This window comes from Podarcis pityusensis, assembly GCF_964106645.2.
Source record: "Podarcis pityusensis genome assembly, chromosome: 3".
In the NCBI taxonomy this organism is placed as follows: Eukaryota; Metazoa; Chordata; class Lepidosauria; order Squamata; family Lacertidae; genus Podarcis; species Podarcis pityusensis.
This window is the reverse complement of record NC_138026.1, coordinates 66297210-66313851: the sequence shown is the minus strand read 5'-3', so window position 1 is coordinate 66313851 and position 16642 is coordinate 66297210. Positions and strand designations below refer to the sequence as shown.

Here is a 16642-nt window from a genome sequence, read left to right as displayed (position 1 = left end):
TTAGCAAAGTGGTTCATGAATAATAATAACAAGCATTTAAAAAAGCATTCTAAAAGCAGTTTAAATCATTCAACCCAGTGATTTCAGGGTTGTCAGAAATCCTTATGTCCATCGGGGTTTGGCTCTTGATCTACAAACCCTGCATCTGTACTGTATTTGAAACTGCTTCAGTGTTGTTACTAGAGTTGTACCTTGGTTCTCGAACAGAATGCGTTCCGGGAGTCCATTCGACTCCCGGAACTGTTCGAAAACCAAGGCGCAGCTTTCGATTGGCTGAAGGCGCGTCCTGCAGCCAATCAGAGGCTGCGGAAACCATGCCGGATGTTTGGCTACCGAAAAAGAACTGGCAGATGTGATCTCAGAACCACTGGCAGTCATCTTTGAGAATTCCTGGAGAACAGGCGAAGTCCCGGCAGACTGGAGGAGGGCAAATGTTGTCCCTATTTTCAAAAAGGGGAAAAGAGACGACCCAAATAATTACCGCCCAGTCAGTCTGACATCAATACCAGGGAAGATTCTGGAGCAGATCATTAAGCAAACAGTCTGTGAGCACCTAGAAAGGAATGCTGTGATCACCAATAGTCAGCATGGATTTCTGAAAAATAAGTCATGTCAGACTAATCTGATCTTGTTTTTTGACAGAATTACAAGCCTGGTAGATGAAGGGAACGCAGTGGATGTAGCCTACCTTGATTTCAGCAAGGCATTTGACAAGGTGCCCCATGATATTCTTGTAAAGAAGCTGGTAAAATGTGGTCTTGACTATGCTACCACTCAGTGGATTTGTAACTGGCTGACTGACCCCAAAGGGTGCTCATCAATGGTTCCTCTTCATCCTGGAAAAGAGTGACTAGTGGGGTGCCACAGGGTTCTGTCTTGGGCCCGGTCTTATTCAACATCTTTATCAACGACTTGGATGATGGACTCAAGGGCATCCTGATCCAATTTGCAGATGACACCAAACTGGGAGGGGTGGCTAACACCCCAGAGGACAGGATCACACTTCAAAACGACCTTGACAGATTAGAGAACTGGGCAAAAACAAACAAGATGAATTTTAACAGGGAGAAATGTAAAGTATTGCACTTGGGCAAAAAAAATGAGAGGCACAAATACAAGATGGGGGACACCTGGCTTGAGAGCAGTACATGTGAAAAGGATCTAGGAGTCTTGGTTGACCACAAACTTGACATGAGCCAACAGTGTGACGCGGCAGCTAAGAAAGCCAATGCAATTCTGGGCTGCATCAATAGGAGTATAGCATCTAGATCAAGGGAAGTAATAGTGCCACTGTATTCCGCTCTGGTCAGACCTCACCTGGAGTACTGTGTCCAGTTCTGGGCAGCACAGTTCAAGAAGGACACTGACAAACTGGAACGTGTCCAGAGGAGGGCAACCAAAATGGTCAAAGGCCTGGAAACGATGCCTTATGAGGAACGGCTAAGGGAGCTGGGCATGTTTAGCCTGGAGAAGAGGAGGTTAAGGGGTGATATGATAGCCATGTTCAAATATATAAAAGGATGTCACATAGAGGAGGGAAAAAGGTTGTTTTCTGCTGCTCCAGAGAAGTGGACACGGAGCAATGGATCCAAACTACAAGAAAGAAGGTTCCACCTAAACATTAGGAAGAACTTCCCGACAGTAAGAGCTGTTCGACAGTGGAATTTGCTGCCAAGGAGTGTGGTGGAGTCTCCTTCTTTGGAGCTCTTTAAGCAGAGGCTTGACAACCATATGTCAGGAGTGCTCTGATGGTGTTTCCTGCTTGGCAGGGGGTTGGACTTGATGGCCCTTGTGGTCTCTTCCAACTCTATGATTCTATGATTCTATGAAATCATTCAAAAACTGGAACACTCACTTCCGGGTTTCGATTGTTCGGGAGCCAATTTGTTCAGGATCCAAGGCGTTTGAGATCCAAGGTACAGTAGTACCTTGGGTTACGTACGCTTCAGGTTACAGACTCCGCTAACCCAGAAATAGTACCTCGGGTTAAGAACTTTGCTTCAGGATGAGAACAGAAATCGTGCTCTGGCGGTGCGGCAGCAGTGGGAGGCCCCATTAGCTAAAGTGGTGCTTCAGGTTAAGAGCAGTTTCAAGTTAAGTACGGACCTCTGGAGCAAATTAAGTACGTAATCAGAGGTACCACTGTATGACTGTATTAGATTATTATTATTTTTGTCCACCTTTCATCCTAAAGTCCTAGGGAAGGTTCCAGCAACTCAAATAATATAAATTTAAATCAACTGAAATAAATAAAAGAGATGAAATATTTTTGAAGCAGAGACCCACGTTTAGAAGCAGACTCCCTGTGTTCAGTATAAACATTCTCAAGGGGGGGGGGGAGAGAAATTATGCAACTTTGTAGAACTCGGTTCTGCACAACTCTGATTGGCAGGTGTCCAAGTTGTTCTATACTTTTTTCTATCAAATTAATAAAGCAAAAAACAAGCTGTCTCATTTGGAGAAGGGCCATAGCTCAATGGTAGAGCATCTGGTTTGCATGCAGAAGGTCCCAGGCTCAGTGTCTGGCACCTTCAACAGGACTGGGAAAGGCTCCCTGTCTAAAGTTTTGGAGAGCCACAGCCTGTCAATGAGGACAATACTGAGGTAGACAGACCAATGGTCTGACTTCATATAAGGCAGCTATGTTCCTATATACATGTACATGCAGCCTTTAAAAAACAAAGTGCCTGCCTGAAGCGTGAAGGCAGAGCGAGACTCACAGAGGAACCAGCATTTGATTTACTGGTATGCATGTCTGTCAATCAAATTGTGAAGTGAGGAAAAAGCTAGGCTCATTCCATTGCTGAGGGACATGCTGCAGGCTCTCTTTTTAATTATGTCTGTCTTCACCCAAGTTGATGTGGTGAGAGACGGCTTGTGTCATGTTTTCTGTACTTTGATTTCTTAAGAGGAGAAATATGTAGTTCTGACAAAAAAATCTCTAGTCAGCAGAAATCTCTGAGAGCCAAATGGGATTTCGGCTGGCCGCAAGTTGTGAGCAATAGGAACCTTACGCTACAATCTTGTAGCACAAAGGTAGGGAAACTTTTTCAGCGTTCCCTTCTGGGCGACCACATGGGCAAGGCCATGGGCAAAAGTAGGTGGAACAAGGAGTGGAAACTTCCCCTTTCTACTGCTGACTGGGTGCTACACACACCTTCTCCATCCAGACAAATAAGGGGCATTGTCTCAGTTCAAGGACCCATTTGCATTTAAGCAAAAATGCTCTAGAAGGGTGTGAAGCAGGGCCAGTGAGGAATGTTCAAGGACACATTCCAGCCAGGAACAACACTCAAGGAGGGTGGCAAGAAGGACCAACAAAGGGGTGTCAGAGGGGAGAAAGTGTGGTGTGGAGAACAGACCCAAGGGCCAGAGCTTAGAGCAGGCTTCCTCAACCTCAGCCCTCCAGATGTTTTTGGCCTACAACTCCCATGATCCCTAGCTAGCAAAACCAGTGGTCAGGGATGATGGGAATTGTAGTCTCAAAACATCTGGAGGGCCGAGGTTGAGGAAGCCTGGCTTAGAGGGCCACATTTGGCCCCTGAGTCCCCTAAGTTCCCCACCCCTGTATTACTTAATTACTGAAGCCTGGAAGGTTTGGGAAAGGGATGTATAGGATTCAACAACCCTACCCTCATTATCTAGGCTTATTGCTAATGAATGCACTTATGCTGAGTAATAGCTTTCTGCTTCAACTTAAAACCTTGTTCTAAACACTGGAAGGAAGTCTTCTTAGATGGGAGCACTGATAAGTTGATGATCACTATTTGTATTCTAGCTGATACTAAAAAAAACCCAAATCCTGTGAAATACAGATTGCTTCATACAGAATTCAGATGGCTTTCATGGGCAATTCTCTTTAACAATGGGAAAGAAATAATAAACAACACAGAGTCAAACCATTTAGATGGGTTCTTGTGTGAAGACAAACATAGTTAATATTGCAAACTTCTCTGTGGTCTTCTTAAAGCCGCTTGCCGCCTGTCTGCATTTTTGCAAAAATCCCTTGTGTAATTCCCAATCCCACAATTTATTTGGATATCTTTAGCTTCACCTTGTTTCTTAGTATTTCAGCCCCTTGACAAACGATGTAAGGTATTTCACATCTCACTCACGCTCTCAAATCAGGGCACCGTTGTTTCTTCACACCACATTCCAACTATGCCAGAAATTTAATTACTAATCTTGATGCTAATTAACTTGCTTACATCAGCTGACAACGCACTGGTTAATCTAGTGCTATATGCTCACTAGTATAAAATGGTAGGATTTAGAAGAAGAAGAAACAGAAAGCAACTGCATAAAATGGAATTAAATTTAAGCCTGACTGTTTTAAAGGGCAATAATCTGGAGAAATCCAACAATAAACAAATGTTCAACATGGACTTACTTCTTAATTATTATTTTAAATATCCACTCCTCCTTAAAAAGCAAAGATTGGCTCCCAGTAGTCTCCTATCTAGGCAATCATCAGCTCTCTTTCTCTCCACCCCCACCCCTGACAGCTTCTCTCCACCCCCACCCCTGACAGCTTGCTTTCACAAATACTGCAACATCAGATGCTTCCAGACAGATTAAAGATTTGAGCTAAGGAATATCCTATTAGGCAGGGGCAGATGAATTAAAATGGGATGGGGGTGGCACTGTGGTCTAAACCACTGAGCCTCTTGGGTGTGCCAATCAGAAGGTCAGCAGTTCAAAACCGCATGATGGGGTGAGCTCCCATTGTTCTGCTCCAGCTCCCACCAACCTAACTGTTTGAAAGCATACCAGTGCAAGTAGATAAGTAGGTACCGCTGTAGCAGAAAGGTATATGGCGTTTCCGTGTGCTCTGGCTTCTGTCATGGTGTTCCGTTGCACCAGAAGTGGTTTAGTTATGCTGGTCACATGACCTAGAAAGCTGTCTGTGGACAAACGCCGGCTCCCTCAGCCTGAAGCGAGTTGCCTTTGACCGGACTTAACTGTCCAGGGGTCCTTTACCTTACCTTTTTTGCCTTATGAATTAAAAGGGTTGCATGTGTGCCAGATCCTGAGTTAGACATTAAAACAGAGCACAATTCAAAACAAGGCATACAGAATTTGGATTCCATCATATATATTTGAACCTAATAGTTTTCAAAGTGTGCAGAGTAAGAACACTTGTAACAGGACACGTTTGAATTAGAATTCTGACAAAAACCACCAACATAGATATGATCCCAACAGGAGTAATGTGTACACCTAAAGGTTCAGACTGAACAGCTACAACTTCCACTATGTGGAAATAAATGCACATACCACAAAGAAATTGGCTGGATCTTTTGCTTACCTCCAGGTCATAGAGATATCTGAAGCTATTCTGCTGATTGGCAGCTCTTCTTACAGCCTGAGCCAATTCCACAGCTCCTCTGCCCCCATATGACCAGTGACTGCATGGCACTGCATCAGAAGCTCCAGACTGCTTGGCAATCTCACAGACTAAATCAATCTCAGCAGGAGAGTCCGTACTGCCAACAAAACAATCATTTCATTTACAACTTTATTTATCAGTCAAATTTGCTAAGTGGCTCTCCATACTAATGTACTTGGGGACAACAGCAGTTCATTAGATAAGAGCTGGGATGGAGAGCCTGTAGCCATATAGATATTTTTGGTAGACTCCAAGTCCCATCAGCCACAGGCAGCATGGCCAATGGTCAGGGATGATGGGAGTTGTAGTACCCAATATTCGTAGGGCCACAGGTTCCCCTTTGCCTGGGTAAGAGAAGTATACAAAATATCTAAGCAAAATGTCTATACAAACTTAGCACTATTCACAGTTTTAACTTAGGCAAGACTAAAAACAATATGGCTTTATACACCATAGGTGCAAGGTCCAAGGTCCATTCACCACTGACTCCTACAAAATTGAACGTGGTAACTGGCACTGGGTTACTGAAGAGATGAGAAAACTGGTTTCTCCTCCTTTCATGTGTGCTGCTACATATCAGATTGGCTACCTCTATTACTTTTTTAGTCTCTAGTTGCAATCAGCAGCCACTCTCTGGAGGAAGGGCTCACGAGTCAGAGGAGCAAGGATAGCTACAGACCTCAGAAAGTACTGAGGTGGCTGTGGAAGGTACACATTGAAACACCTAGCTAACTTAAAATGAATTCAAATATCCAGGGCCTGGTTTGCTGCACCCAAGGGTACTAAAGGAGCTTGTGGATATAATTTTAGAACCTCTGTCTATAATCTTGGAGAATTATTGGAGAACAAGTGAGGTCCCTACAGTTTGGAGGTGGGCAAATATTATCCCCATTTTTAAAAAGGGTAAAGAAAGAAGACCCAAGTAATGGATTTCTAAAGACCCAGAAGACCCAGCATGGATTTCTAAAAAACAAGTCTTACCTGAAAACATTGAGAGCCACTACAACTGGAACACCAAACTGCTGGGCAATTTCAATTTGTTTCCGTAAATTGCTGCAGCCATCAGATACCAGCTTGAGATTCTGGTGGACAGAGAACAAAAAGTCGATATAAATTTAACTGCAATAAAAATACTTTTCACTTATCATTCAGTGCTTTTTTTTTTTTTTTACTAAAGCCAGATGGTACAGTGAATTTCTCCTCAAGATCATCATATTAAGAGTTCTTAACTGTCCTTCATTCTAAGCCCCGAGGGTGGGTTGCAACAATGTAAGAATGCAGTATTAAAATCAGTTAAAACAACTTACATTCAGATGAATTGGCAGCAGCATGGCAAAAAAATAGACAGTCCTACTAGCCATGAAAATGATGCCTATCATGCACTATGTCTGTGGATTAATAAAAACAAGCTCCTGGAAGTTGTATAGGCCACAGCCAAGTTTCCCCAGTTCTAACCCACAGCTCCACCTAAAGGGTTTATATGGTAAGCAGGATTAAATAAAGAGATTTCTGCTCATCTCCCAAAGGTTGCAATCCTATGCAGTATGCCTACTTCTGGACAGAAATACATAGCATTGTGGTTCTTATTAACCGTATTCCATACTGCTTAGAAAACTCTGTTCAACATGTGACTAGTTCAAGGAAGCTCAAATCTGGACAGAATCATGAAATCCAGTCTGCTGAAAAATCTTTCAAGCCTATTATGTCTGAGATTCAAAACTAATTTTGGACACTGCTAATCTATAGATCTCAAGATCTTTACTTGTAGAACTGGTATGGCTGCTGAGTGAATCCACATCTGCAGTTCACATGGGGCTGCTGGTAGTGCACGATGTTACCGTAACAATGAGATTCTTGCTGCTTCTAACTTTTCCGGAAGCACCCCTCAAAAATGGTTCTACATACACATCCCCTCCAGTCTTGAGATGCACATAGGATTTCAGGAAAAGACTAGGTGATTACCAAGAGATATTTTTTTTAAGGATGTGTTGAGAAAGGGAAGCCAAAGAGGATATTGAAATGTGGATGTGGGAAACCGTTAACACTTTATGAAGTGCATATGTGGAGAGACAGCAAAGGCAGGGGACACTCCTTCCAGCGCTGCTGTTTAAGGGAATGCTGATGGATCTTGGGGCTACCAGAAGTCTAGATCCTGCTGTTAGTGTGGGATTATCAAATTGGTCACAGAGTCACTCACTGTAAAACTATATGCATAACCTATGGTCAGAATATTTGTGGCATGAACTTTGAGCTTTGTGGCCAGAGGCCTACTTCCATCAAAACCATGAAGCAATAAAAAAGTGTTTTGGGGGGGAGAAACTAACCAAATAAACAACAAAAGAGCTGCGGATTGTAGCATTCTTAAGCAAGAGTTCTAGAAACAACATGCATTTCTTAGCTCATCGAAACAGGAACACACAAACACTGTTGCACAATTTGTTAATGCTATAGAAAGGTCTGGACAATTGCTTTGCTTTTTCTTATGGAGAATCTATGAAGTCCTGTGCATTCAGTTATCATAATGAAGGAAAATGAATTTTTGTTGCAAAGTATTTGGTTACATCTATTTTTATAATCATTTATATCCCGCTTCCGTAGCCCAGCAAGAGTGTTCAGACACAACTAGGTGACTAACAAATACAACAGAAATGCCAAAAGCATATAAAAAGTTGGGGATTTTCTAAATTAAGAATGGTAAACAAACAAACAAACAACAGAAATAGGAGCATAGGGAGTTGCCTTATACCATTGGTCCATCTTTCTCAGCACTGTCTAGACTGATTGGCATCAACTCTATGGGATTTCAGGAGGGGAGTCTTCCCCAGTTCTGCCTGGAGATGCTGGGGATTGATCCTGGGACCTTCTGCTTGCAAGGCAGATGCTCTACCACTGAGCTATGACCCTTCCCCTCCGTTCAGGAGTCTAGTCTTTGTAAATGTCAAATTTAATTCCTCTGTTACCTTGACTGCCTACAAAGTGACAATGAAAGATTTAAATCTGTCAGGAAATGGTCTTACCTCTTCTGTATATTCTTTCTTAAGAGGGGCACCAGCTGTCACCTAAGATAACAAACAAGTAGTTAAACAATGGTCATAGAACAGACCTGTCCAGAGAGGTTGCTTCATGTAATTGTATTTTGATACCTTTCTAAAAAGCAGCGAGAGTCAGCATTTAACAGTATCAACAACGGGAATATTACAATTTCACATTGCTTCTTTCATTAATTATTGTATCTACACAAGCAGATTATTGATGTTGTAGTGTGATTTGGCAACATCTAGTATTCTTCAAGCCAGCACTACCTAAATAATGTCAGATTGAAGCCCCGAGTTCATTTTTAGCACCATTTAGCAACCATTAAGTTTTACTAAAATGTTCATGCTTCCATTTTGAAACTGAAGTTACATTGCATCAGCCCCTGCTGGAGGAAACTGTGGCCTGTGAGAAGAGGTTGTAGGGGAAACTCTGCAAGTAGGGGGAAGGGTTAAGCACCCCTGCTTTTCCCCTGCAAAAGCCTCTATCCCTGTGTTCACACCATTCATCTCAGTTGGAAACTCCAATAACATGTTCAAATAACATGCTGTTTAAGGCACATTTTAAGACACTTAAGGTGACTGTGAACCTTTTAAAAAAAATGGTAAGAGACAAATATGGACCACCTATTGCCTGTCATTTTTACCATGCTATATAATAAATCCCCGCTAATGCCCCAATGCCAGATGAGGGCTGCAGAGAGCTGCAGCCTATCCAACAACCACAACCATTGTTACACACTCCTCTTTAGCACATGACTTAGGCAATGCTCAGCATCCTATCGCATTATTTTGCCAAGACTACCACCTGAATGCTAGCTGGTGTTGGCTTCCAGTAGGGGGGTGGATGAAGCAATAACCAGGGAGAAAAGGTGGAGGAGTTGGATGTTGCTGGCAACATGATAAGGAGAGGGTGAGAAAGTGGAGAATCAGAGGAGGAGCTTATGGAGGGGAGGGGCTTGTTAGAAAACTGCACTGAAAGGTACAATTGGGGGCAGGGTTTATTGGGTTTGCCTCTTGAATAGGAGTTGTCAGGAAATGTAACCACTGTCCCACTTCCCACTTTGAAATCTTATTCCTTGACAAATCTTGAACAACCCTGTTGCTTGAAAATAATTATTTTAAAAGTTCAAGTCTGCGAAGCTACATTTGGCAGTTCTTCAGAGTGGAAACCCAAAAGCACAACACTAACAAAGTAAATTGATTCCAGTTCCTGACAACCAGCAGCCCAGCATAAATATGAAGAACACCTCAACTGGAAAAGTTAAGGAAGGGAAGTGAGCTAGAAATATTCAAGGGGGTGGAAATCTATTTACATTCTAATTTGTGAATTATATGGCTTGGTGCTTTCCTTGCTTAGAGTGAATGCTTCATTTGGCTACGCGAAGAAGGTGAAACAAGTGTTAGAGATTTCAGTGGCCGTGCTCAGCCTGCAAGCAGGTATTCCAAAGAAGCAGCCTTGTTTCAACCCAAGTTCTCAGACAAGTAAATACAGCCCCTTCAATTGGGGGTTGGGGATGGTTGGGTGCAAAAGCACTGGTCATTGTTACCCAGTCGACAAGTATCTGCAACTGGATGATAAGAAGCGTTTAATAAATAATATTATGACTGTATTCCAAAACATACTCACATAGCAGTAGGTGTCATTGAGATCAATGGGGCTTTACTTCTGAGTAAACATGGTTAGGCTCATGCTGTAGGTAAGAGAGCGAGTTTGCAAAGTATTAAGCAGAAAAAGTAGTTTGCAGAAGAATCTGAAAGGTGGAATCAGGACATGCATTCTGTGAGAGAGTTTCAGTGTAACATGAAATGGTGCATCCGCTACTTTAGGAACAAAGGCTGCCAGAGTGAGCATGGAAGATGAAGAGCCAGGAAAGGCAAAGGCAAGAATCTGGTGAATGCGAAGGCAAACTGCAGACAGGCTGAATGTGGGCCATTGCTCACAATGTGATCATAGCAGCTACCACACAATCTTGGGAGCAAAAATTCTGCACAGAGGTTAAGATAGTTGAAGTGGGACCAGTAAATGTTTACAAACAAATAGCAATGGCCCGCAGGGAAGTGGCTGCAAAAGCCCAGGAAAAAGATAGGAAGTCCAGCTCTAGCGAGAAATTAAAGTTAAGAAAAAGAGGGCGGAAAGTGACGAAGTAGATGAAAGCCAGACTGCATGCTTAGGTGACAGGATAAGGGAAGGGAAAGTACTCCAAGAACTCGAGAGGCAGGAGAGGGAGATTTGGTTGTAATACATCTACCTTGAGTACTGCTATGATCAGGATCAAAAGAAGACAAAGAAATGGGGGCAAGCTCAGCACTTTCATTTCCAGGGATTTTTAATAACCCCATTCCATTATATTCAGCTGGTCTTAAATGTACTTAACAGTGACTAGAGGATATCCCTAGTTAGTAGTTCAAGACTGAGGAAATGGCAGAAACAGAGCAGAGTGGGTAGCAGTTCAGACTAGAGGACACAATGGGTTGGTCATGCTTAGAGAAGCCTTAGTGAAATCAGTGGGATGCCCATTGATTTAATTGGATCTGCTTCTAAGCACAGCAATACTCAGTTGTAACCCCACTTACCTGGGAGTAAGCCCCACTGAATTTGATAGGACCTATTTCTTTTCTTTTTTTTTAATAAGATATTTATTAAGATTTTCAAAAAATTACAATATAAAAATGAAAAAGAAAAAGAAAATACAAAATTACAATCTAAAAATGAAAAAGAAAGAGAAAATACAAAATAAAAATGATTAAAAACCACTCAGTTTTTCCATTACTTATTTTTCCTTAGCTTGTTTCCCGGACCTCCTCATACCTCCCTTTTTTGTATTTCAATTCAATTTGTTGGTTCAGCAAATCCTTACCCTCTTTATTTATCCAAATCTTTGGTCTTAAAATGGTAACGTTAGATTTTTACCTATTGACAACCCATTTTTCATATTCCCTTAAAGCATTACAGCTGGAAACCACTTAATTTCTATCCAACATCATTCTAACATTCATTAATTTTACAATATTTCTGTAGGTAGTCTTTGAATTTCTTCCAATCTTCTTCCACCGACTCTTCTCCCTGGTCTCGGATTCTGCCAGTCATTTCTGCCAGTTCCATATAGTCCATCAGCTTCATCTGCCATTCTTCCAAAGTGGGTAAATCTTGTGTCTTCCAATACTTTGCAATGAGTATTCTTGCTGCTGTTGTGGCATACATAAAAAAAGTTCTATCCTTCTTTGGCACCAATTGGCCGACTATGCCTAGGAGAAAGGCCTCTGGTTTCTTCAAGAAGGTATATTTAAATACCTTTTTCAGTTCATTATATATCATTTCCCAGAAAGCCTTAATCCTTGGGCACGTCCACCAAAGGTGAAAGAATGTACCTTCAGTTTCTTTACATTTCCAACATTTGTTATCGGGCAAATGATAAATTTTTGCAAGCTTGACTGGGGTCATGTACCACCTGTATATTATTTTCATAATATTCTCTCTTAAGGCATTACATGCCGTAAACTTCATACCTGTGGTCCATAACTGTTCCCAGTCAGCCATCATTATGTTATGTCCAACATCTTGCGCCCATTTAATCATAACAGATTTCACCATTTCATCCTGAGTATTCCATTTCAACAGCAAGTTATACATCTTTGACAAAATCTTAGTTTTGGATTCTAACAGTTCTGTTTCTAATTTTGATTTTTCCACCTGGAAACCAATTTTCTTGTCCAAATTATATGCCTCCATTATCTGATAATAATGAAGCCAGTCTCGCACTTTGTTTTTTAATTTCTCAAAACTCTGCAATTTCAGTCTATCTCCGTCTTGTTCCAAAATTTCCCAATATTTCGGCCATTTGGCCTCCATATTGAGCTTTTTCAGAGCTTTTGCTTCCATCGGTGACAGCCACCTTGGGGTTTTATTTTCCAATAAGTCCTTGTATCTTATCCAGACATTAAACAATGCTTTCCTGACAATATGGTTTTTAAATGCTTTATGTGCTTTGACCTTATCATACCACAGATATGCATGCCATCCAAATACATTGTTAAAACCTTCTAGATCCAAAATGTCAGTGTTTTCAAGAAGCAACCATTCTTTCAACCAGCAAAAAGCTGCCGATTCATAGTAAAGTTTAAAGTCTGGCAGGGCAAAGCCACCTCTTTCCTTTGCATCTGTTAGTATTTTAAATTTTATTCTAGGCTTCTTGCCCTGCCAGACAAATTTAGAAATATCTCTCTGCCACCCATTTTGTCCACAATTTGCAATGTTTGAAACAAAAACAACATTCTAGGCAATACATTCATTTTTACCACAGCAATACGGCCCAGCAGTGAAAGCTTCAAATTTGACCAAATTTCTAAATCTTTTTTCACTTCAGCCCAGCATTTTTCATAGTTGTCTTTAAATAAATTCCCATTTTTTGCTGTCATGTTAATCCCCAAGTATTTAACTTTCTTAACCACTGTTAAACCTGTCTCATTCTGAAACCTCTCTCTCTCCATTGGTGTTAAATTTTTCTCTAAAACCTTGAACTTTGACTTATTCAGTTTAAATCCTGCAACTTGACCAAATTCTTGAATCAGTTCTAAAACTCTTTTGGTACTAGATTCTGGCTCCTGTAACGTCAATACTAAGTTATCTGCAAATGCTCTCAATTTGTACTGTTTGGCTCCGACCTGTATACCTTTAACCAACCGGTCCCTTCTAATCATATTCAGCAGAACCTCCAGGACCGATATAAAAAGCAATGGGGAAATTGGGCAACCTTGTCTTGTCCCTTTTTCTATCCTAAATTCTTCCGTCACCACATTATTTACAATTAGTTTAGCCTTTTGTTCTGAATAAATTGCACTTATACCGTTTTCAAAACCTTGGCATACCCCCATCCCCTGTAGGTTCTTCTTCATAAAACTCCAAGAGATATTATCAAAAGCTTTCTCCGCATCCACAAATATCAAAACTGCTTTAGTATTTATGTTCACTTCTAATTTTTCCAGAATATCAATTATATTCCTCAAATTATCAGACAGGTGTCCTCCCGGGAGAAAGCCCGCTTGGTCTTTGTGAATCTCTTCCATCCATACTTTTTTCAATCTCTTGGCCAAAATGTCTGCAAAAATTTTGTAATCCACATTAAGTAACGATATGGGGCGGTAGTTCTTAAGCTGAGTCTTTTCAGTCTCTGTCTTCGGTATAAGTGTAATGTACGCCTCTTTCCACGACTCTGGTGCCCTTTTCCCTTCCAATATTTCATTGCAGACTTCCTTTAAAGGTTGTAATAACCACTCTTTCAAAGATCTATAATATCTAGAAGTCAGCCCATCCGGTCCTGGAGATTTGCCTAATTGCATGTTTTGAATGGCACCTTCTACTTCCTGTTCAGATATTTTATAGTTCAACATTAATTTACTTTCTTGAGAGATTTTTTGTAATCCATTTGTCTTCAGAAATCGGTCTATATCCATTTCTTTCTGTGGCCCTTGTGTATATAGTTGTTTAAAATACCTCTGGAAACAGTTTCTAATCTCAGTTGGGTTATGTATATTCTTTCCTTCCACTTCTAAATTTGTAATAGTATTTAATTTTTGTCTTTTTTTCATTTGCCAGGCCAGCAATTTCCCACATTTGTTAGCTGATTCAAATGTTTTTTGTCTCATTTGTTTAATTTTCCATTCTATTTCCTGATTCATCATTTCCATATATTGTACTTGATATAACTTTATTTCTCTCAAAATCTCCTGCGACTTTGGTTTTGCTCTCAGTTTCTTTTCACTTTCTTTTATTTTCCCCAAAATTTTATCTTTCTTCTCATTTTGACTTCTCTTCTTTATTGCATTCTGTTGTATCAGAAACCCTCTCATGACAGCTTTACTTGCATCCCAGATTACTCTTTTTTCTACATTAGTATTCATATTTATTTCAAAATAGTCTCTCAAGGTTTTTTGGGCCTTTTTATACACTTCTTCATCTCTGAATAAGGTGTCATTCATCCTCCATCTGAAGGAGCCAGTTGATATTAGTTTCAACTCCATCCTTACAGCATTATGGTCGGAGCAGGTTTTTGGGCAGATTTCCACTTTCTTTATCTTTGGTGCCATTCCTCTAGTCACCCATATTTGGTCAATTCTAGTCCATGTCATCTTGGCTTCAGAAAAGAAGGTTCCCTCTCTTCCCAAGGGGTTCTTTGTTCTCCAAGTATCAACTAAGTCAAAATTGTCTGTCATCTCGAAGAATGTTTTCGGTAGTCTACCATCCTTGGTAACTACCTGTCTTTGTGCCTTATCCATGTTTGTAGATACTACTCCATTCATATCTCCCATCAAAATCAGATTGTAATCCAAATAATCCATTAAGATCTCGTGCAACTTTTTAAAGAATTCAGATTTCCCCTCATTCGGTGCATAAATTCCTACTATCAAAAATTTCTCTCCTTGAACTTGAATTTCAATTGCCAGAAATCTTCCTTGGTCATCTTTAAAAATAAATTTCGGTGATAGTCTCTCCTTTGCATAAATCACAACTCCTCTTTTTTTAACTTTGTCAGATGAAATAAACTCCTGCCCCAATCTCTTGTTAATCAGTAGTTTCCTGTGTAACCTTGTTATATGTGTTTCTTGTAGACAAATCAAGTCCAATTGTTCCTTTTTTAGTAAATGAAAAACACTTTTTCTCTTCCGAGGGGAATTCAGACCATTACAATTCCAACTTAACAGTTGCAGAGCCATGATGGGGTTACTTCGCTTTACCTCCAACTGCGCCAAGTGTCTGTTCTTGTTCTGTCAGTGGTGTCACTTTCTCTGGACCATGCAATCCGAAAGATAAGTTTGCTATATCTAGTATTCCTTTTTCCAGTGCTTTTGGCTCTTCTCCGGATTCCACTTCTTTCTGTAGATCTTCTCCGTGGTCCTTCAGAAACCTATCTTTGTCATTGACTGATCTTATTTTTATCTTTCTTCCCTTATATTTAAAGGACAGGCCTTGAGGGAATTCCCACCTAAAGATGATTCTATTTCTTCTCAACAGGGCAACCAGATCTCCGTAGTTGAGCCTTAAGTCCAAAAGGTGTTTTGGAATGTCCTTGAATATCTCCACACTTGAGTCGTAAATTTCTAAAGTCTTTTGGTAATGCAGATTCAAGATTCTGTCTCTCTCCTCTTTTGTTCGAAGGGTAATCAAGCAGTCTCTCACCTTGTTCCTCCTTCCTCCTCTTCCAAGTCTAAATGCACTCACTATCTTAAATTCTTCCTTCCCCAAATCCTGTTGCCAGAAATCTGCAAATTCCTGTGTAAGAAAATCAGCCAAATTATCTTTCTCACGTTCTGGTACAGCCCTGATTCTTAAATTTCTTTGTTTCTCCTTCAATTCAATCATAGACAACATCAGACCGTGGTCCTCAAGTTGCCTATATATCGGTGGTATCTTCTCTTGAGTAGCAGTTGCTATATCTTTTGCTTCTTCAGCTGTCTTTCGGGTTGAAGCAGATTCCTGTAGTAATTTTTCAATAGACTCTGTGTTGGTATTCACCTTCTGTCCCAAGTTATTAATGCTTGTAGTATTCTGGTCAATTTTAACTGATGCTTCGGCTACTTGTTTATTTGTTTCAGCTACTTGTTTAGCTAAATTTTCCAAAGATTCATTAATTTTTCCAAGTGCCTGAGCACGACATAACTTTTGGTTTAACTTGTGGAGGTGCAGCCCCTGGTATTCCAGATGGTCCAGAAGGACCAGATGTTGAAGCCCTTCGCTGCAACGCAGTATCTGTCCGATACGGTCTGCCAGACCTAGTAGTTTTTTCCTGCGTCAACTCTAACTTTCCTCTTCCATCTGCCATAACACTCTCATGAGAGTCCAAGGTCGATCCCACAGCTGGAATTTATTTTGAAATGGAAAATTCCTCTAGCCCAGTTGTTATTGTAGCAATGTCAAGCCTCCTCTAGGGGGACACAGTAACAGCCAAAGCTTGCAACTTTAAAAAAGGAAAATAATCCTTATAGGTCCCCCAGTTCACATAAAAACAACAGTTTCAGTTGCACTTAATCAGTTACTTTAAAGCCAGGAGAAGTTCAGAAACACTGTATCTCTTTTGCAGAGTTAGCTGTCAAAAGTCCTCTGCTTACCAATAGGCTTTCCACAGAGCGGCATTCCTTATCTCGGGGCAGTCCGTTCCCAGGGTTTAGGCGGTGGATTTTAGCTTCCTTTTCCCCTTTTTTTGCAGATAAATACAGTTCAAAC

At 40.8% G+C, this 16642-nt stretch overlaps 1 protein-coding gene across 1 annotated transcript in view; it reads right to left on the bottom strand.

Annotated features, from left to right (window-relative positions):
- Positions 1–16642, bottom strand: part of LOC308473120 (monofunctional C1-tetrahydrofolate synthase, mitochondrial-like) — a 120168-nt gene that overhangs the window by 38847 nt on the left and 64679 nt on the right. The window contains exons 22-24 of the mRNA XM_080998430.1: positions 8407–8448; positions 6371–6471; positions 5309–5486 (exon numbers count right to left, since the gene is read on the bottom strand). Coding sequence (XP_080854556.1) covers positions 5309–5486; positions 6371–6471; positions 8407–8448 — 321 coding nt within the window. The remainder of the gene's footprint in view (positions 1–5308; positions 5487–6370; positions 6472–8406; positions 8449–16642) is intronic.